This window comes from Perca fluviatilis, chromosome 6 (genome assembly GCF_010015445.1).
Source record: "Perca fluviatilis chromosome 6, GENO_Pfluv_1.0, whole genome shotgun sequence".
Taxonomy (NCBI): domain Eukaryota; kingdom Metazoa; phylum Chordata; class Actinopteri; order Perciformes; family Percidae; genus Perca; species Perca fluviatilis.
In genome coordinates, this window is record NC_053117.1 from 10,382,597 (window position 1) to 10,405,008 (window position 22,412).

The following is a 22,412-nucleotide window of genomic DNA, read 5'->3' on the forward strand; positions in this document are numbered from 1 at the left end:
GCACACTGAATAAGTAATTGGAAGAAACCACTGCAGCAGAGTAGTTGATTCACTCACATTACCATAATAGACATTTTTCATTTCAGTTGTGCTTTTCCTACTATGACAATACTTATGTTACATGTTAGCATTGGCTGGAAGAAGGCCACAATACTTTATCTTACCAGTGTTGAGGTCCTTATACTCCTGGGAAAAGTGCTCATTCTGGTGCACCCATTCCCCGTTGCATTTGAAGAATATCTGTAAGGCGGGTGCAGCTCGACAGTGCAGCTTAATGGGGTTGCTCTTGACGATGTAGGCATCCTCTGGCTCCTGGATGAAGTGTGGCAAGGTGCCCTGCACTGAGGGAAGTGCATCAGGCTGAGCATCACCGGTGGCACCTGCAAACCAACGCCTTGGTTATCATCCCACATCTTACACATCTTAGAAGACCAATATTGAAATGAACAATAGCTAGTCCGACAGAAACAAAGGCAAGCCAAATACCTTTCAGTTATATACACAATTTAGCAGTGAAAAACACTTTCAACTGCATTTTCTTTTACAAACAACAGTATAACAGCAACTGCTTTCAAATTTGAAATGATTGCTTAGTGGACAATTTTTTGAATTCAAAAGTGAACATATTATACTTTGTAGAAAGGCAAAGCATACACAGCAAAACTGTTCTCTTCAGAGCAATTTGCAGATGAATGAAATCAGAGAGGATCAAGTAGCGAGGAATAAGGAGGGACTGATTACCTAAATTCTGGCTGTGGACTCTGAATATCTTATCTCAATTTGGTCCACACATAAACAGCCTTTGTGCTACCACCAACATGCCACTGTGTCTTTAACGACAATTCACAGCAGATTACCCCCTTTCTTCATCAGTGATGTAGTCTACATGATATGCAGGTATACGTCGTATACCCACGGAAAGGTCAAGGATTTCCATATACCCACTTCCAGAAGCCTGAGTATACGTAAAGATGATTGTTTTGTGTCAGAATGATCACACTTTCATTCATAAATTCACCCGTCTGTGTTGCGAGTCATTTAGGAACAACAACATAGTTGCTTGGCAGTCATTCTCCGTGCAATGCATTGGGTGTCGCTCTGGGACGCGTCGCTCTGGGATGGGTAAGTATGAAGCTGGGAGGGAAATATCACAGTATAGGCCTACTCACTACAAAAAACTAGACTACACCACTGCCCAGTATCCTTCTCAGAATTACACCTTAGTCCCATCAAGGCAGCTATTCAGTGCTGTAAAAGCCCATGAAAGCTATTATGCCCCACCATCAAATCCAATTCTGTCCCCTGAAATCGAATCGGGCCTCTCACTAGCTCTCTCAATCAATGTTGTCCTTGTTAAATGGCTAAATGAATGGATGCAGGTGTAAAGAGAGGCCACATAAACAAACAGGCAGGAAGGTGAATGAATGGAAATAATATGCTAACATTACCTACTGCAGAACCAGTAGATGGCTTTAACATTTTGCTACTAGACACACTTCCTTTAGCTATTCATACCTCCATTATACCCTGTTTCCTTTGTGTTCAATTCTTCCTGAGTAATGAAAAAAGCAAGGCACTCTAACAGGGCTGCTGCTGATGTAATCTGATAAAATCCTCCATTAGGTGGCATGATAAATTACATTATGTTAGGTATAATATGTAGGATTTTAATAAAAACTATGTATAGACTAATACAAAAGTAATTCCTCTGAATTATCACGTATGACCGACTGAGTCTATGCAGTGACCCCACCCTCTGCTTCAACAAGTCCTCCAAACCATACGACGATATAGGATGTTTAAAGGGGTGGTTTATGCTAGCCTGCCACTAAAAACAGTCTTACCCACTCCACAGTACACCTGAGGCAAATAATTTGGTGATTCAGTGTGCATTTACAAATTGTAAAAATAAATGCTACAGATGGGCACCACAAAGTTTCCACAAATTTCCATTGCGAGATCCAGAAAGGAATCAACTGTGGCTTCTTGCTGCCGGCCTGGACATCAAGACACTGGCGGAGACTCAAGTGGCGAATGTGTGGTCATCATTTTAGACCAGACGACTTTGAAAATCCCCGCAATCTAAAGGACCACAAGTCACTGACAACGAATGCGGTTCTATCTGTCTTTCCAGATGCACCAACAGCTACTGATGAACAGGTAATAACTTTTGGTAGGCTACTCTAGCTAATAAAGATAGCCCCTTTCATAACGTTAGCCTAGCTGCTACTGATAGATTGAGACGGACAACGTTAGTGGCAATAACGTTACAGTTCAATGCATTGTGGAGAGTGACGTTGGCGTTAACGGTATAACTACATTCTTGGTAGATACCTGGCTGGGCTAACCGTTCAAACGTGGCCATAGTACTATCTTGTTGATTCCTTCATGCAATGTACTCTGCTTTTGTAGCAATGAGTGACCAAGGGGGTAAGCTTCGCTTCAGAACTCGAACCTCCTATGGCGCCGTTAGCATTCCACTGACTAGCATTCATTTTGACGTCACTTGACAGCGAATAACTTTACGTCTGAAACGTTTAAAGACTTTATTTGTCCATTGTTTATTTCTAAAGAAACACGACAATGTATAAAAGGCTCCATTACCTTGTATCTCATGTTATGGTTCCATAGCAGACGTTTTTGTAAAAATAGGCTAACGATTGTGTCACATAGTAGAGGAATTACCGTATAGTGCAGGAGAAGCTCGCAAGCAGTTTCGACTTACATGAGCTGTTTAGGTTTAATTACTAATGTTAACTAGCATTTTAGTTAGCAATAATTACCCTGTGCCCATGTTATCTCCTTACATATACCTACGCTCTCCGTCTCTGCAAGATTGGGAATGACTGAGATTTCTCTTGGCACAACTACCAGAACACTTACAACTTTCAGACACGTTGCTCACGTCACATTTACGCTGTCTCTCTCAGTTGGAGGCTGCACGTTAAAGCTAGCGATCACCCGAAAAGTGCTTCTAAAAGCCTTCACTGGTCTCCGTCCAGAGCAACGGGATCTGTTGGTCCATTGTTATATACTGTCTATGTGAGTGACAGCGGCAGGTAAATAAACTTGCGTGATTGTCATGGAAACCGGCTTCCTCAGTAGCCTAGATAATATCAATCCGCTGCTGCCGTAGCCTATGCCTACTTCCAACTGCAGGGAACAAAGTATTACTATTGCAATGCGATGCAAGGGTAGTTTTATTTCTAACATTATTCTATCAACACAGACATTTACATTGATAGTCTGTCGTTATAATTTATTTGGTTGTACTGTGGAGTGGGTAAGACTGTTTTTAGTGGCAGCATGAATCATTGACTCGCGCTAGCCTAGTTCCAGCGAACTCTGCAACTACAAGGACTGGATGAAACGTGTTGAAAACGATCTCCACTGATAAATAACATACTGGCTAACTTGGAAATGAGGTCCTATGTCCAAAATTCTGAACCACCCCTTTAATTCTATCCTCTAATTGCAGTTTTAAACAAATCGTTAATGTGAAACTGTCAAAATTTGGTTAGGTTTAGGCACAAAAACTAAATGGTGTAGGTTTACGCAACAAAAATACTGAGTTAAGTTTAGAAAAAGGTTGTGGTTTGGGTTGAAACCATTACATTTGTTAGATTACTTAACTTCCGGTTACGCACGTGACAGAACGTGACGCAGTTTAACAAAAACTCGCCGTTTACTTTTATTTTCAAACAGGACATGATTGGTGATTGATTGTTGTCATGCTATTGTTGATTTTGTGTAATAAGAGCTGTCGCTCTTGTGTCTATGTAGTGCAGGTTCTGTTTGTGTCTGCATATTTTTCACTGCTTTTATTGTTGATTGTATTTTCAATGCTTTTATTCTTCACGTCTTGTACTTTTAACTATTGCCCGCCTGGGGACTACAGATGAAAATTTGCCTTTCTGGCTAACTCTGGCCTATTTCAGGAATGTTATTAATATGTCACTGTCAAATAAAGTAATAATAATAAACTTCATTAGGCGACATATGTAAAAATGTTATGTTTAAGAATAAACACTTGTTGCATGCAAAGATTTTGCTGTAAAAGCAAGTATATGACATGGAACAGTATTGTCCATATATCACCATGTGGAGGCAAGCTACTATGCCAGCTAATATAAGCTGTTTTCCCCACACACTGAGGTTGTCTATCTCAGCTCTTTGCTGTATAAATTACAACACCATCTGCATCAAATAGAGCCTATTTCTTTTTGTCTTTATTTTTTTAAATGAACAGTTTATTATGACACCTTGCATTCTCATCTTTAGGCAAACTTGAATTCTCAAAGAATGTCAGAACTCTTTGTAATCTGGTGCAACATGTGCTTTTTTAACACATATCTGTTGGAGAGATATTTTCAAAGGAACAACGCTGGTGCCTGTCTGGGCTGTGACTCCAGCAGACTTTGGAGGAGTTTTTTCCAAGAGCAACGTTTCTCTTCCTAAGCGCACACTTAATAAGAAAACCAAAACAACACTTGCATCACGTTTTAACAGCAGATATGTATATGCAGAATGTATATCATTCAGTATATCACAGGTTGAATTTCAATTTTGCTATATAAATATATAAGTGGAGTATTTACAAGCAGTGTGGATAAATAATGGCTACAATTAACTGAAATGCAATTTCAAAAAGAGCAATGAGAATTAGATCTCATTCATTGACAGTAACACATATTATCCTCTTCCAGTTCATAGGGTTTACCCAGAACTGGAAGAGGATCATATTTGGTGGTTGGTTACAGAACAGGCCAAGAAAATAACTTTCACACAATGGTCCCTGTCTTTTTTAGGTTATAATTTTACTGTATGTTGGATTATATACTCCTCCGTGGATAAGAACATTTTTGAACTAGTTAGATTTATGCAACCTGTGATGAGCGATTACAAGTAGACATTGCTTAATTTTAAGGGGTCAAGTCAAAGAGTTTGGGAACCACTGTGCTATGGGCTTCACAATCACCAGACCACAAATCAATTGAACACTTAAGGGAGGTTTTAAAGCGATGTGTAAAACAGGTATCCCCACCACCATCATCAACCACCACCATCATCAAAACACCAAATGGAAAGGAAACATCTTTTGGAAGAATGCTGTTCATTCTACTTACATTTTGACCCAATAGTGTCTATAGTATATACTGTATGTAACACATTGTATTAACCCAATCAATTCTTTTTTAATGTGTTTTCAAACCTTGAGACTCAAATTTTTGTGCAATGTCATCTTCATGTTAAGATACCAAAAGCTTTAAATTCATGTTAATATAATCCTTAGAGGATTACTGTCCAGTATATTTGAAAAACAGGTGCCACCAGTAACCAGTCTTTTTTGTTTTATTAAAATATTTTTAGTTAAACCTCTTTTTTGTCTTTAGCCTGTTAATTAACGATGTCAGAAACAGAAGCATGAATACCAATGCTGACTACAGATCAAGAAAAGGTTTTTTTGCTTTCACAAATATATACATATATATGGAAGCCTGCTTATAAAATTGAAATTGTTCAACGAGAAAGAAACGCTGCTTCAACATAACTTAAAGCACATTTAATGGTTGGGGCATGTAATTCTCCTCCATCCAACACTTTCCTCCCCACTGAGCATCCTTACTCTAATGAGCTAATTGCTGCTATGATGAATAAAAGTAACCCAACGCCACCGAGCCAAAACGGGCCTCTCCTTTCACTCTTTATCACATTGCACAACAGCTAATGATGTGCCATGTCCTTTTCTCTGAATGTTTAAACATTCAGCACATTCAAAGGTAGCAGATAATTGGAACAAGGTGACAATCCACGCTCCATAAACCTGAGGCCATAGCGTTCGCTGCTCCACTCGTGATGGATGCTCATAAATATCCGCCTTAATGAAGGAAATGACTGTGCCGCCAATAAGTCAGTCATTTCCTCATTACGCTGGTTAATTTTAACACTGCCTCTAAAATGCTCCCTCACCCTATCTGCTGCCACTCACAGGTTTCCACCTGACTTAACATGAGGCTCAGTGCAGTGGACCTGCAGCTGATGAATGCCCTGGGTATCAATATGCGTACAGGGACAAAGATTACATGGCGGTGGTACTGTTGGCTCAGGCAGGCTGACAATGCCTGGGAGCCAGGGGACAATGTTGAACAAAAACAGATTCAAATCTACACCCTCTAAGAGACATGCCAGGCAATATGCACTACATGGCCTGTTTGGATATGCAAGGAAGGATAGTGCAGATTGAGACAGTGCAGATTTCAATGGCGGCGTGTATAGTCATGCAGCTTCAAAAGAGCAGGTTTGGACTTTTGAAATATTGACTGCAAAACCATTCCTTATGAAACAAGCTTTTCAAGTGGGCCTTAGAGGCTGCTATGTTCATTACATCCCACAATACAAAGGTGTTGGACCACAAACAACATATTGACAAGTTTGTGAAGTTGAATCTGAGGTCATGGGGTCATTGGTGGCATTTAAATATGCTCAGCCAATTGCTATGCAAACCTGCATGTCATGATGGTGTAGGGGTGGACAAACTACACAACTGATCTCAGACAAGGTCCTGTACTGATAAGAAGACTTGAGAGACTTGTTACGGGTGTGAATGAACACAATAGTCGACATCAAGACAATTAGTTTGTGTGCCCTCTACCTCCCTCCTTCCCCACTCCCAGTTTCTTGTTACACTGTTAGGTCATCTTGATGTTGATACAATAAAAAAAGAAAAACATCTGAAGCAGCAAAAAAAACCTGGGACTTTTCTCAAAGAGGTAAAGCGCGTCTTGCAACCAGGCGACCCATTGTGATACATTCTGCATCATCTCAGGGGTGTCTACCTCAGATCTCAAAAATGTGTTTGAAACAGTCCAGTTGGTGCAAAAAACGTTTTCACAAGGCTTTAGATGTTTTGTGTGAAAAGTCTGCATTTTGGTGTTCAAAAGGGAAGGAGTTCGTAAAAGCTTGTACAGACATTAATGGTCTCCAGAGGGCGAATCCTAATCACAATGATGATCCTCTGGGGCCATCAGATTTTTTTAATGAACTGTCACGACAACTGTTGGATAGATTGCCATGAAATTAAGGACACGTTCCTTACATGATGAACGGCAGTTGATGGCAGTGCGCCGGTGCAGAATTAAACACCAATGTTAAACTGCCAATCAGATAAATTTACTTTTGAAGGTGCCAGAACGTAGTTCTGGACTGTTCCAGCACCACTTCAACCCCTTCTTCAAACACAGGCCCCGGTAAAGGCTTTGGCAAAAGTGAGGAAACTAACTAATCCCCAGTTAGAGGAAAAGTGAGAAAACAACCATAGTTTATTCTTTTTTGAAAGAAGAATAAATTAACCAATTGACCAATGCCTATTAGGGATGGGCATGCGATTAAATTTTCTTCGTCGGGAGAATTAACGCTCGACTATTGATTAATCATTAATATTTTTATATTAAAATTCATTATTTATTTAACTTTTTATAAATTAAAAATGCTATGAAAATACAAAAACACAGCGTGTTTTTCCTCGATGAGATCTTAATTACAAAAAGAACAACTTGTGGCAGTTAAACTGGAGGTTATAGATATAGATTATAGATATATGCAGCGCTCTGAAGCAGCAGAACCTGCAGCTGCGAGCCGGCGTTCTTAAACAGAATGTAACTCAAAACTATCCAAGGCACGGGACAAAGCCTAATAAAAAATAACCAGTAGGCTAACTCAGATACAACTTCTGCACCAGTCTACTGATGTTTGTTGAGAAAGATAAGCATGTTGACATCATCTGGGGTCAGACACGACCGCTACCTGGTGACCGTCAGTCCAGCCGCCGAAAAGAGCCGCGTTGCCAGGATGCACAGACCTCGATCCGCGCTAACTTGGCCAGCCCGGGGAACCTTATTCTGTTCTTTTCGTAGTGAGTTTCTACCAGTCTGGTGATGGTACGTCGTGACGAAATGTGATATGTTGGTTCCAGTATCCATGTCAATGAACTTGCAGGTCCCTTGGGTAATTTTCTCTGCTCGTTGTGCATTGCAGTTCCTCCGTGCTAACGCCGAGTTTGTGCTAGGTTGAGACTGAGAGCAGGATGCTGCTTTGTTTAGTGGTAGGCTACATCATGTGAGTCGTGGCCGTGTTGTACTTATACACGGCATCTCAGTGATTGCAGTGAACTAAGTCGTTTAAAAAAAAAATAATCAAAATGGTCCCACGCCACATTTAGCCGTGTCCTCTTCATGATTACTTTTGAAATCAAAATGGAAACTCGCAGCCAGGTAACTGAGTATGGAGTCAAATATTGCCCCCTGAGTGGTAAAATGTTTAATTGCTGCCACACTGTGAAATTAATTGAATTGCTTCAAGACTCACACTACGCAACGCAACCAGTATTAGTTTAATCGATAACAAATTAACGTCATCGACGAAATTCTTAATAATCAATTATCGATCGTCGATTAATCATGCCCATCCCTAATGCCTATGAAGATGTTTTGATTGTTTTTCAAAAGGTAAAAATAACTTTTCTACTTTTGTTTTGAAGTGAGAAAGACGAGATCTTCATGGCAATCCAAAATTAAACAACAAAGGCCCTAAAGGCTTCACAAAAATGTAACTGTTTCTTAAAGATTCTCTGGCTTCTCTGGGATAATCTAGTCCAGATTTGTCTACATATAATGGTTTTTGATCTAGACCTTTTTTGTAAAGCCATGAAATCTCCCATTTTTTTCCATTTTCCCAAATAAAATAAAGATTTCACAAATCTGCCTGTAGCCAGGGATCGACACTAACGGTTGCCCTTGGCAACCAGACTGAGTCAATTGGTGACCATTTCGTGGCCTCTGGTTGCCCTTTTGGCAACCACCTGTTCAATATTTGTGGTTTTCTTAATATATAAAAACAAGTAAAAACTTACAAAACTGGAAAATCTTATTTCAAAAGAAGTAAATATTTTATTTGGATGTCTCCGTAAAGTTTAAACACTATTTTCGTGCACAATATTTCAGCTGTTGTGAGACAGCTTTCCACACAGGCGCGTTTGCCATGAAAAGATACAGGCAATGCAAATTTCTGTTCACGTTAACGGCGTATGTTAAAATCCGGTGGTAATATGGCACCGGTGTATGGAATTATTTTTGTGACTTTAAGCAAGCAAAACTTCTCAAGTTTCAAACAAAAAACACTAACTCAAGCAAAAAAATTGTCACCTCAAAGATAAAACTTAAAACTTGCAAACAAAACATTTGTGTAGTCGTAAACTATTGGTATTTCATTTGTTTGATATTATGTCCTTTTGTTTACAGTTCCCTCTGCTTCTTTCTCAATGATCAGTCTTTTGCTCTCTCCATCACGTTTGCAGTTTTGCTCCCAGCTTTCTCGTGTGCGCTTCTTTGTTTTCTATTGACCCTTCGCTAAGCCACGCCCGAAAACTGCCACAGGCCAATCGTGGCTTAGCAACCGTAACTAGGAGGTCTGTCAAGTAGGCCTGGCAAACTCGATTCCTTTTTAGGATTCGGGTTATTCTGAGTCACTCACTAAACTGATCACTTGAATCACTTGAGTCAGTATTGTATGCTACATCCAAGGTGAGCTTTTGATTTGGATAAAATGCCATGTTTTCATTTAGAATCTTTTAATTTTATTTGGAAAACGTTATATCCATGAATGTAAATGGTCTGAAAGAAAACCGAATATTCATTTAAAGATGACATGGAATTACATATTGTAACTTTAATAGGACAAGAAAGCCATCTGGACTTACAACCTCTTTAATGTAAATTCCATGCACCCCTTTTTCATGTATATACTGTATGTATGCATTTAATGTTTTCAATGTGTATGTGTATCTGTACTTGAATAATAAAGTTTTGTGAAGACAAAAAAAAAACATGAGTTGTCAGTGACCTAATTGCATTTTAATATACTACATTTATACACCAAACCTACAGTAGGCCTAGCTAGGCTACGTGCAGAACATTGTATGTTATTTCAGAAGTGAATGGCTTTTGTTGTTGATTTGCTTTACCCTGAGCTCGACGAGAGGGTGCACTCACTTGTTATGCTCGCTCGTCTGAATCAGATCCACTCATGACAACGTAGCCGGCTGATTCGCGGGATTGACTGACTCCCGCGAGAACTCACAAGTCATCAACAACTCATGAGTCATCGAGGGCTCGTGAGTTGTCGACAACTCGTGAGTTGTCTGCGAGCCGAGCCGAAGCGAGCTTGTAATGTTTTGGACTGTCTGCTCAACCTAATTGCATTTAACATACTACATTTATACACCAGACCTAAAGTAGGCCTAGCTAGGCTATGTGCAGAACATTGTATGTTATTTCAGAAGTGAAAGAATGGCTTTTGTTGTTGATTTGCTTTACCCTGAGCTCAAGGAGAGACCTCACTCACTCGCCTTGCTCGCTCGTCTGAATCAGATCCACTCATGACAACGTAGCCAGCTGATTTACTGACTGCCGCGAGAACTCACGAGTCATCAACAACTCACAAGTCATCGACAACTCATGAATCACCAACAACTCACGAGTCATCGAGGGCTCGTGAGTTCTCGAGTGAATCCCATGGTCTGCGAGCTTCCGGCTTTGAGTCTGCGGGTCGGGAACTGTCTCTCTGCTCACTCAGGCACTTCAGTTGACTTGTGGAGTTGCTGTTGCCTACGAAATTGTAAGTTTTAAAGCTTTTTGCGGCTAAGATGGCTAGGAATTGTAGAAGCTAATTTTGCAAGAGGTTTGTGTGTGGCGCTGTTATCATTTTAGATTTAATTGTAGTAGGACTCAACTGAACCGGGTTAATGATGCTAGAGACTCGTGATTCGTGAGTCAATTTAAAGACTAGCTAGCTACGTTTGCTCCAAGGCTAGAACACGCTAATGTTAGCTAGCTAGCTAACTCAGCACAGCATTGCTTCGAAATAAGGATGGTTCTTTGTTCATAATGCATATATTTGAATGTAAAATAAAGGACAATTCCGGCGCAAAACGAACCTAGGGGTTATTAACAGATGTGTACCCACTCAATCGCTCTCTGGGACATGTTTACATGCTAATCGAATGAGTTTGTAGCTTGAAACAAGCTAGTGCGGACCGCTGATTAGCTTACAACGCTAGTATTCGGGGCACAGGGAAAGTAAAAACCAATCGCTATTTAGACCACTAAAAAGGCTCAAAATATCACCACGTCAACGGTTGCATAATGAGGGTATCTAAATATTAACAGAAGCATTGAGAAATAGATTGAAGAATGAGAGAGTATAAAGACAGTCGCGTTCTCGTATACAGACGGCCGCCGTCTTGGGAGCTACGGTCTTTCTAATCTATCTTTTTAATAAACTGTCTGTACACTTACAATGTTCTCAATGCTTTGGTTAACATTTAGGGACCCTCATTATACTACCGTTGACGTGTGGTGATATTTGAGCCTTTTTAGTGGTATAAATAGCGATTTGTTTTTACTTTCCCTGTGCCCCGAATACTAGCGTTGTAAGCTAATCAGCAGTCTGCGCTAGCTTCAAGCTACGAACACATTCGATTAGCATGAAAACAGAGAGCGATCGAGTGGGTACACATCTGTTATAAAGGTTTGTTTTGCGCCGGAATTATCCTTAAGATGATTAAAGGCAAGAAGGAGGCTCACTGACATACTTTAAAATATATTTCTGCATTTTGTTAATCGCTAAAAATGTAAGCAGGAGAATGTTATCATTGCAAAGTGTTCAGGCTAATGTCTTGTGTTTATTCCACAAGAATTACGGATAAACTGTTTCATTTATAATTATTAGATTATTTTCACAATTTCACTTACCCTGCTGTGCATAAACATAGCTGTTCCTCAATTTGTGTGTTTCCCATTTGAATGGCGTATGAGGCGGCTCACATTATGGCATGACCTGGCTTTAGCTTCAATTTTGATGACATTATTCGCTAATGAAGCTCAGCGCAAATTCTTTCAGGAAGACGTCATTAACCCAAGCACTACTCATTCTTAAATCTAACAGCTGATTAGAAGTGACGCTTTCAGTCGAACCAATCAGACTTGGCCAAATTCATGGGCCTATCACAGCCTTAGCCTACAACTCTGCTTTAAATCTGTTCTCTCCCTGTGCTGTCAGCTGTCGTTTCAGGCAAAGCGCTCGACCCTCCTCCTCCCCTGCCGCCTCCGGTCTTCATGTTTCTCCTGGCTGCCCGCTCCGTTGCCTCTTCGGTCCGGTCTCTGGTCTCTCTGTCTGCCGCCACCAGTGTCTGGACTCCATCGGGGGTTTTGTTCCTGTTCTCTACCCCCTTGAAATATATTATTGATTCGATGGAGTCTAATCTAAAAGACTTTGTACATTTCATATTATACAGATGTACAATAAATAATTTTGCATATCTGCAAACGAAGTCTCTCCTGATTGAAATGGGTTGCATTTATGTTGTGGATATATCCCTCGAATGCATACTACAGTCCCTTTTGTCTTGCTCTCTCACATATTTCACCTGTTTGCCAAAAAATACTAATTATCTCCTTGGGAATGTCTGACACTGGTGCATAGAAAGCTTGTCAGGCATAGCAACAGTAACTAAGGAGGGCGGGGCTTAGCGAAGGATCAATTCTGACACAAACATCTCGTGTGGGTGGGTCGTACAGGGATGTGTCACTATTGGCGAATGAGTTTTAGGGGTAAGTTTGAGTGACAGCTCAGTGCAGCTGATTCCTACAAGATTAATAAAGTGTAAGTATTGATCATATATCTTGTCTGTGTTTGCAAGCATGGTTACTAGACATTTGTTGTTTCATTGTGTTAAGTTACTAGCTAGCTAGTAAAGCTGTTTAAATTAGCATTTAACGTTAGCTAACTGTTAAAGTTATCTAACTGTTAAAGTTATCTAAAACTTGTAGCTACGTTACTGAGTTAATTTGCCATGGGAATCATATAGGCAGAGGGAACTGTAAACAAAAGGACATAATATCAAACAAATAAAATACCAATAGTTTACGACTACACAAATTTATTTATATATTATTATTTGCAAGTTTGGAGTTTTACCTTTGAGGTGAATTTTTTTTTGCTTGAGTTAATGTTTTTTGTATGATACTTGAGATGTTTTGCTTGGAATTAAAGTCACAAAAATAATCCCGGTATCTACCAACGCGGATTTCGGTGCCTCATTATGGTGCCACCTAAATGTCTGCTCTGATGCGCCAAAACAGACGTTAGAGGCTACAGAAGCATTGCTGCATGTCACGCTAGTAAACACTAATATAATGTTACACTCAGCAGCAATAACGTCAGCTAGTAGCTGGGTTAAACATGGTTAAAATGCTGATAGCTAAACGGTGTAGTGTGACTGTATTTCACTGTAGAGGATTCCAGCAGCAGGACGTACAACAGTCTGCCGCTAAAGCTACGAGCTAAAAGACACAAACTAGCACTGGTTGTCGGAAAAACAAAACAGACGTGACTAAATGCTGCGTTTACTGAACTTCGTGGTTCATTCAAAGTTATTGTAAAATACCCTTTTCTCATCTGTTTTTTACCTTTTAACAGCAATCTACTGGTGAAAGAAGTAATTATTGTTAAAAGTTATTATAACATTTTTAATAATCATTTAAATTCATTTAAAATTTATCCAATTCATGACTCAAAACCGTGATCCGATCCATGAGTTCTGTTATCCTTATTGAGAGGGATGGGAACTTATATTGCAAGCCATTATCTCATTGTTTCATGATTAAAATGTGTGGTATAGTTATGTAACGGCCGGCAGGATGCCATTGTGTTGACTGTTCTGCACGGCAGTGCAAAGCATCATGGGACTGGGTTATTAGTGTTGTTTAAGTGTTTAGTTTAAGTGGGTAAATGATGTTCTGTTAGTGTTTTTGTTATGCATTTACGTTACCTAGGTTTTAGTCTTGATAATGTGCACATGTTTATTTAAATTACCTTTGTTACATTTGTTACCATGACTGAAATGCTGGGGTAGGTTGCTGACCTCTGTGTATCGCGTGTGTGTAGTGGTTGAATAAACTTCCACAGAGTTCCATATCTCTGGCTCTTTGACTTCTTCCACGTAGCTCGCTACATTGGTGCAGGTCTGGACTGGGACAAAAAATTGGTCCTGGCATTTTTGGCCCAGGCGGCCCACACCCACCGTGATTGGTCAGACACATTCCCTGCAGACAGTCCCCTAAAATATGTGTGTATGCTATGATATGAGTTGCCTAGTGTTCAGCGTTCATGTGATCGTTTTGGATCCTTCAAGAGGGGTGTCAAGACTTATCTGTTGGTCTTACACTTAAATAATTCATTCATTCTTTCTTAGGTTATGATTTGTATATTTATGGTATTTTTATTAGTTTTTATTTTTGATATTGTATTGTCATTATTGATATTATTACTGATTATTTGCTTAGCAGCTATTGCTTTAAAAACTGTTTACTGTTAATTTTTAACTATTTTTAACTATTGTAAGATTCATATTTTGTCACTTTGGACATAAGTGTCTGCTAAATACTATAACCATAACTATAACCCTTCCCAAAAGCTACAATAAAGCTGAAAGTAGTACAGTATATGCCCTGGAAAAGAGCACCAATACAAGAGAAGCTTATTAAGCTATTCAAGGAACACAATGCTTGTATCAACACTGATTTTATAGATTCCACAGACAATGTAAGCTTAAACAGTTAGGTTACCTGACAGCCACTAACTTTAATGTTACAGCCAAACTGCTTGTTATTGTTGTTTAATTGGTATCGATGATGCGTTGCTGTGTAGAGAGGAATCTGCCGACACTGTTTCTTGATTATAAAGGTTTATTTACAACAAGGAATTCAGTATCAATTTACAAGCTCTGAAGAGCCCGGAGAGCGACCAGTTTCCCAAAGTTCATCTGGGTTTCTTTGTTACCCAGAGCTTAAATACAAATCATATGGAATATGCAGATACAATAAGATGACCATATACCTCATTATCGTTATGACGTGGCACGCGTGCGCACACACGAACACACACACACACACATACACACACACACACACACACACACACACACACACACACAGCCTCCCTCCCTTCATGAAAGTCCCTGTTAATTTGCCTACTCCTTACCACATCGTCATCTACTCTCTCTTCCATCTTTTCCTCACTCGCTCCCATGGCCCTGTCACGGTCACTCGGCTTCTTCCCTGTCATGATCATGTTGTTTCTGCTTCTATGTATAGCCAGCCAGCCACCTCTCCTCCTCCTCCTTCCTATACTTCAGGTAATGCTGATGTTGAAGAAGCTACTACAGCCCCAAACATGTCCGAAATTTTTGAGGAATCCGCCTGTAGATTCTTAATCTTTTTCTCCTGTAATTTCTCTGCACCTCCCTTGCACTTTGGTGGTCGTTTGTCCATTTTAACGTGAATGTTAAACTTCCAGCATAATATTACAGCTTCGTGTCTCAGGGCCGGGAGACGTGGCCATAGTGGGATTCGTAAATTTGCGGCCCGGAATGGGGAAGGGGGATCCTGGATTTGATTGGGTCAGGCCAGTGCCAATAAAGAAAATTAACCAATGGGCCGCAGTGAGTTCTTTATGGGCCGGCCCGGCCAAAAAATAAAAAAAAGGCCTATTTATATCGCCGGTTCGGCCCAAAAGTCCGTCGGCCCACCGGGAAAATGCCCGGTATACCAGATGGCCAGTCCAGCCCTGCATTGGTGTCAGAAGTGGGATTGAGCATGTTGTGAAAATGGAAGAAACAGTAGAAGAAGTGGTACAACAAATGGAAGCTGAAATCCAGTCGATGGAGAGAGCAATCAAGCTGACCCTTCGCATCCTGGACCGCCTCAATGCTGACCAGGGAAGACTCCTCCCGACCCTCCCTGACGGCTCCAGCGTGCCGCGACATCGCCCTCTGGAGGCCGGGAGTATCATCGCACGCCCAGACGGTTCCAGCGCGGCGCGCCAACGCCCCCTAGAGGCCGGGAGTATCAACGCACGCCCAGACGGTTCCAGCGCGGTGCGCCACCGCCCCCTAGAGCCTGGGACTGCCGCTACACAACCGGACGGTTTCAGTGCAGCACACCAGCGCTCTCTAGAGGCCGGGAATACCACTACACGCCCTGAAGGTTTCAGCACGCCACGCCATCGCCCCCTAGAGGTTGGGAGTGCCCCTGTCAGTGATACTCTGTTGCAGATGACAGATGCCAATCTACTGCCCGTCACCGCCACTGCTGTCTATGAGCCATCACCACCTACCCCCTTACAAAGAGTACATTACCCCTCAGCTGTGCGCAGGACCCCATCCAAGCTGCCCAAGTACAACGGGATGACACCCATAAAGCCATTCCTCTCCCAAGTCAGATTAGCAACATGGCACAGCGGTTGGGGTGATGAGGAAGCTGCTGTACATCTGGCGCTCGCATTGGAAGGAAAGGCACTGCAGGTGCTCCTTGACCTAGCCCCAGCAGAGCAACGGGACCTTCAAGCCCTGACGACCGCACTGGAGAGGCGATTTGGGCAGAGACTTTTCACTGAGCAGAGCAGAGAGCAACTAGCCAATCGCCGCCGCCAACAGGGGGAGAGCCTGGGCACCTTTGCTGCAGATGTTCGGCTACACACTCAACAAGGATACCCACAGTTCAATGCAGCAGCTCAAGAGGAACTGGCTCTTCATGCCTTCCTGCAAGGTCTCATGCCGGAGCGGCTGCACCTGCATGTTCGCCTCGCCCGGCCCATGACCCTCAATGAAGCCATCTGCGAAGCTGAACAAGCTGAGGTGATACTCTCTGCGCAGCCGGCCCAGCAGAAAACCTCCACCTTCCAACCACACATAAGGATGGCTGACTGTGAGGAGGAGGCAGAAGAGGTCTGCCTTGATCGCCCACCACCACCAAGACATCGGCCACCATGAAAGATCGACTGTTGTTACCGGTGTGGCGAGCCTGGCCAAAAAGCTTGCAACTGCCCAGCACCAACTCCAAAATCCACTGCCATCCAGCCAGCGGAAAACTACAGTGGTATTAATTAGTGGTCTAATAAGGGGACCACCGCTCCAGCTTCTACCCCCCCTCCAAGGCCGATTGCACACTGGTTGGCCGTTTAGGCCACGCCAAAAGGCTGTACCTGCGCTGCCAACATCAGCGGGACTGGGATCGCCACCTGCCCCTGGTCCTGTGGTCCTACCGGACTGCTGTCAAGGAGTCCAGTCAGTGCACACCTGCTGCCCTCATGTTTGGACGTGAACTGCGTACACAAGTGGACTTGGTGTTCGGGGCCCCTCCTGAATCTGAGATTGTTGGAGGATAAGAAATGGACTACTACTGTAGGCTGAGAGAACGCCTACAGGTGGTACACGACTACACCCGCCAGGCCCAAGCCAACTCAGGGGTGCGGCAGAAAAGGGCCTATGACACACGTTGTCGGGGTAAAGTCTTCAAGCCGGGGGACAAGGTATGGGTGTATTGCCCTGTCTGTAAGAAGGGGGTTTCTCCTAAGCTTTGCAGTCACTGGCAGGGGCCCGGCGAGATTGTGAGTCGGCTGTCAGAGGTGGTGTACCGGTTGCGCATGCCACGAATGGTGGTGCTACACCAAGACAGACTCGCACCATACCATTCTCTTGCTCCACCTGTGGACAGTGGGGTTGAGGATGGCAGTACTACATACCTCAACCTGGGTGGAACCCCTCGCCCAGTTGTGTGTGTCCCCCAGTTGCATCCCCTGTGAGTCCTAGGAGACCTACTCGTCAGCAACGGCATCCTGGACATTTGAGGCACTATGTTTTGGGTGATGGGGTCACCGAGGACAACTGACCCCTCAGATGGGGGCTATGTAACGGCCGGCAGGATGCCATTGTGTTGACTGTTCTGCACGGCAGTGCAAAGCATCATGGGACTAGGTTATTAGTGTTGTTTAAGTGTTTAGTTTAAGTGGGTAAATGATGTTCTGTTAGTGTTTTTGTTATGCATTTATGTTACCTAGGTTTTAGTCTTGATAATGTGCTCATGTTTATTTACATTACCTTTGTTACATTTGTTACCATGACTGAAACACTGGGGTAGGTTGATGACCTCTGTGTATCGCATGTGTGTAGCGGTTGAATAAACTTCCACAGAGTTCCATATCTCTGGCTCTTCGACTTCTTCCACGTAGCTCGCTATAGTTACATAAGAAATGAAGTGCTCCAAATATAGGCAGTTTAAAACATGGCAACCGTATTGTCGTTAGCGTTGAGCCCTGCTATAGCAAATGGAAATTATTCAATTTAAAATCGGGAGTCCATCTGTCTGTCCATCCAACCATTCATCCAATCGACTTTACACTTGGCTGAGGACTCAAGAAGTGCAGTGTTGAGTGCCTACAGACCTACAGGACATATTTTTTAGTAGTGCGTTATGTACAAACTGTGTAGTGTATTGAGAGGGGACCCCTATTAACAGTAATCACAGTGATGGCAAATCAAATTATTTTCACTGGACATTATGACCAGAGAGTTAGATATGTCAGACTTCAACAGATTTTCCCCGTTAAAAAAAAGGGGAAGTACCGGATAACGAAAATGCTGACTGGAAGTGAAGGGTTCCCGAAAGATCAAGCTGACAGCACTATACACTTTTCGTTGCTGAGCCTCCTGACTGAGTTGGACATTACTATTTCACACAGCCGCTCCACAGCCAAAGTCCTCTCCCATCTCCAGATCACTGGGGACTTCTCATGGATTTTTTACAGAAGCTGAGATAGGCGGAGGGCAAGGATGAGGAGCGTCAGCAGTGTGAGTGCTTTACATGGTGAGAACCCTCGCAGCTCCTCATTTGAAAGGCAGAGAGTGAGGAGGTGTCAGACTAATCCTTGACACTAAGATTGGCTGAACTAAAATGCAAAAAAGGGCTATGCATCACCGCTGAGTGAACTGGAGAATAGGTGCTGGAGACACTAAAAGGACAGGACTCAAAAACACACACTCCCATTTGTGCTACTTGTTCACTGACATTCTCTCACACGCTAACCGCAACATGAACTCGAAAAGAAATCGGATTCAAATCTCGAAGGAACAGTAGTTTTGTATGCTTAGCTGTATTCTTTACATTACTGCCAACCATTTCCCAAAGCATACCATCTATTTTAGGATACATTTCTTATTTTGCAGGCTTCTTCTTGTTACGGTTTGTTCTAGTATAGTATAAAACCGACATGCTTGAGATAGGTACAGTAATCCATAAAAGTGTATTTAGTTGCATTTGTTAAAGTCAAAGTCACGTATCACTGCGTAATTATGCAGTTGTGAGCAGTAAAAAATGTTAAGATTCTCACAAATTGTTCACAAAGTTGTTATGGGAAACAGCAACATTTGAGACATGAGTTGGCTGACCAAAAGCAAACCCTGCAAGAAGACCAAATTCACAGTATACCACATATGACATCCATTTTTGCTTGTTAGTCTTCTGAGTTTGATTTTCTGACATGGCTCATAAATGTGTTTCTATTTGATGGCCTACTCTCAAATCATAGATGTAGATATGAGACAACATTCAATTAATTGATTGGTTGATTGACAGAAGATTTGTTGGGAACTATTTTGCTAACCAATTAAGTCATTTAAAAAAAATATACCGATTCAAGCATGTCAAATATTAATATTTGCTGCTTAGCCTGATAGTAAACTGAATATCTTTGAATTTTGGAGCATTCTGGACATGCCGCTTAGGTGTAAATGGCATTGTAACCAAAAACAATGAAATGGATATTCTTTTTTTTATATCTGATAAAACACATTGACATTTATTCTGAACTTAATATGACCTGCTGTAAAGTATAGATTCCCAAAGATCAATATTCAATAATTCAAGGAGACGGAATGGAATAATTATGAAATAAATAGCAACCATTTTATTATAACTTTTACTGGATTTTATTATTTAATTCCAGGCATTTGTATTTTATTTTTTTAAATCACTGCCCTCTTACACTTGTGGCTTATGTAATGCTTTTGGATGTTCATGTGAAAGAAATGCAAAAGCTAAGCAACATGGAAAAAGGTATTTGACATTATAATACTGTTACGAACATGTTGAATTTTAATACCACAAGAGGTAACGTAAATCCTTCTTTTAAGCTGACATAAAGTTAAGTTACTGTCCTGATACTAAATTAAGCTAACGCTAGCTTATGTCAAAAAAATGATGAATGACACAATGAATGAAAATTATGTTTGTCATGTATGTTATTCAAGTGGCAGCTCCGGGGCTAAACTGCAGTTCCTCAAATGGCCAATTGAGGCAAGTCAATCCCCATAGACTTCCATGTTAAAAAATCCCAACTTCACAACAGAAATAAACTAAAAACTAAACTAAAAATGGGTTTGGTCTCTAAAGTTTACTCCAAAAATGGGCAAAGAGCTGAAGCATGGATGGAGCTTGGGCAGGCCAAATGAAGCCTACAGTCATGGCCCCTATTTGACCTGGTGTTGAAAGCCGAGCTGAGTAATCCTATCACAAGTAGACAGGTCAGGTGTGAATGCAAAAAAGGAAGCATTGAGAATTGATCATTTAGACCACATTCAGATGTGGTCTGGGCCACATGTGGCCACATTCTTACAGCAGTGTGTATGTGTGTCCAGGGCCTCATTTAGGACTATCTACTCAACTGTGAGTGGAACTGTGTATTTATTCAGGTTGGGTATTCATCAGCAGTAACTTAACACAACTCCTAAATGAACATGAAACATAAAATAAAGTAGATATAGAAAGGAAACTTCTTTTAGAGATTTAATTAGATTATCGACGACGTTTCATTTATGGGACTGTTTGCCGGATGTCCCGCCTTTTTCGGCCAGATGTCCCTTACCTTCCGCTTTCTTTGTGTCGGCATGCATTGTTTAGGCTATTACCCTTAGGATTGGGTACCTTTCGCATCTGAACCAATATCGGTACCGATACCTGAAATTCTGTTTTCGGTACTTTCCCTCTGTAATTACAAAACAATTATTTCAGTTGTAAAAATAATTCCAAACCTATTTATCCTATGTACTTAGAACATTATGTTATTAGAATATGTTACACTCTAAAGAAATTAAACAAAAATAAAAATCCTACAACCTATTAAATTGAATAATTATTCATTTGTTACTCACTGTAACTTGTATTTGTATATTATTCTTTCTTCTAGTTTTATTTTCATCATGACCGTTTCTAACTGCTCTTTAATGTTTCATGTAAAGCACTTTGAATTGCCTTGTTGCTGAAAGGTGCTGTAGAAATAAAGTTGCCTTGCCTTCAAACCTCAGCCTGTCAGTCAGTCACCAGGGCATAGAAACCACTGTGCCTGCTGCTTGTCTCACAGGAAGTGTAACGTCAACAGCACCGCGACCGCTTTCGGCTTGCCATTAATATCATATCGCAGCAAACGCTGTCTGCATGAAGTTTTTAAAAACTGTAACCACGCTTGCAACCACTTTATCGGCATTGCCGTGACTTCAACAAAACTGCAGAGCCGACGTAGTTTGCATCGTCTGCACCTCTGCATGTGTGCGAGTGTGTGTCAGAGCTCTGCTCTCTGTAAACTTTCAGAGAGGACAGATAAGCTGTGGGCTGCAGCAGCCGTGCCGGAGCTCAATCGAGCTCACAGCAGGCCGGGATCTGTGGAGGAAGGCAGGCCGGGCGGCGAGGCACCAACACAGGCAGCTGAACTCCGACACACAGTTTTACCAAATTTGCAATTAGCCATCCATTTTCGTAAAACGGCCCATATTTGAGCTTTATATAGTTATAAAAAATATATAAAAAAGTCTCAGAAGTGAATTTGGCATTGGAATTTGGTAAGGAAACATTAACATGAGATTCTGTCGCGTTTCTAATGTGTGTGTATTGGCGATTCGCTCAACCAATCAGCGCGCGTCTCTACGTTGTTGTTTCGGGCTAAGGCTCAACCAAGCAGCGCGCAGCTCATCTAAATATTCATGACCATACCATATTTGGAAGAAAAGCTATTGTTACAAATTGGGCCAAAACACAGGGATGCATAAGGGCCAATAAAATATCAACCAGGCCATTTTCAGCCCAACTAATGTTACATACCCCATTAGGAGACCATAAGGAACAGTGTGAAATACCCTATATAATCATTCTATCACCCCTTTAAGCCTGCCCACAGGCTGCATCTTCACAAGCAAGTGATCCAATGAAATGAATGACTTTTGTGAGCAAGCTTTTCAAGCAAGTTCAATGAGACAGACACAGACTGTAGCTTTTAGCTAATATGAAACGCAAAGCAAAGCAGCTTGTTTTCATTTAAATTCATCAAGAAACGCTCCGAGGAACAGGAGGAGGAAACTCCTGCCATTTTAAGTAACGCGGTTACAAGTGACGAGTTACCATCCTGCTCGGCCGCCCTCTCTCCATCAAGTCCTCCCATAGCCACCCCCTCACACCAGCAAGGCAAGTAGG

The 22,412-nt window shown here is 41.6% G+C and overlaps 1 protein-coding gene across 3 annotated transcripts in view; it reads right to left on the reverse strand.

Annotated features, from left to right (window-relative positions):
- The window catches only part of unc5db (unc-5 netrin receptor Db), a 396,816-nt gene that overhangs the window by 260,445 nt on the left and 113,959 nt on the right, over positions 1-22,412 (reverse strand). For all 3 annotated transcript variants that reach the window (XM_039803695.1, XM_039803693.1, XM_039803694.1), the window contains one exon: positions 165-380. In XM_039803695.1, coding sequence (XP_039659629.1) covers positions 165-380 — 216 coding nt within the window. The remainder of the gene's footprint in view (positions 1-164; positions 381-22,412) is intronic.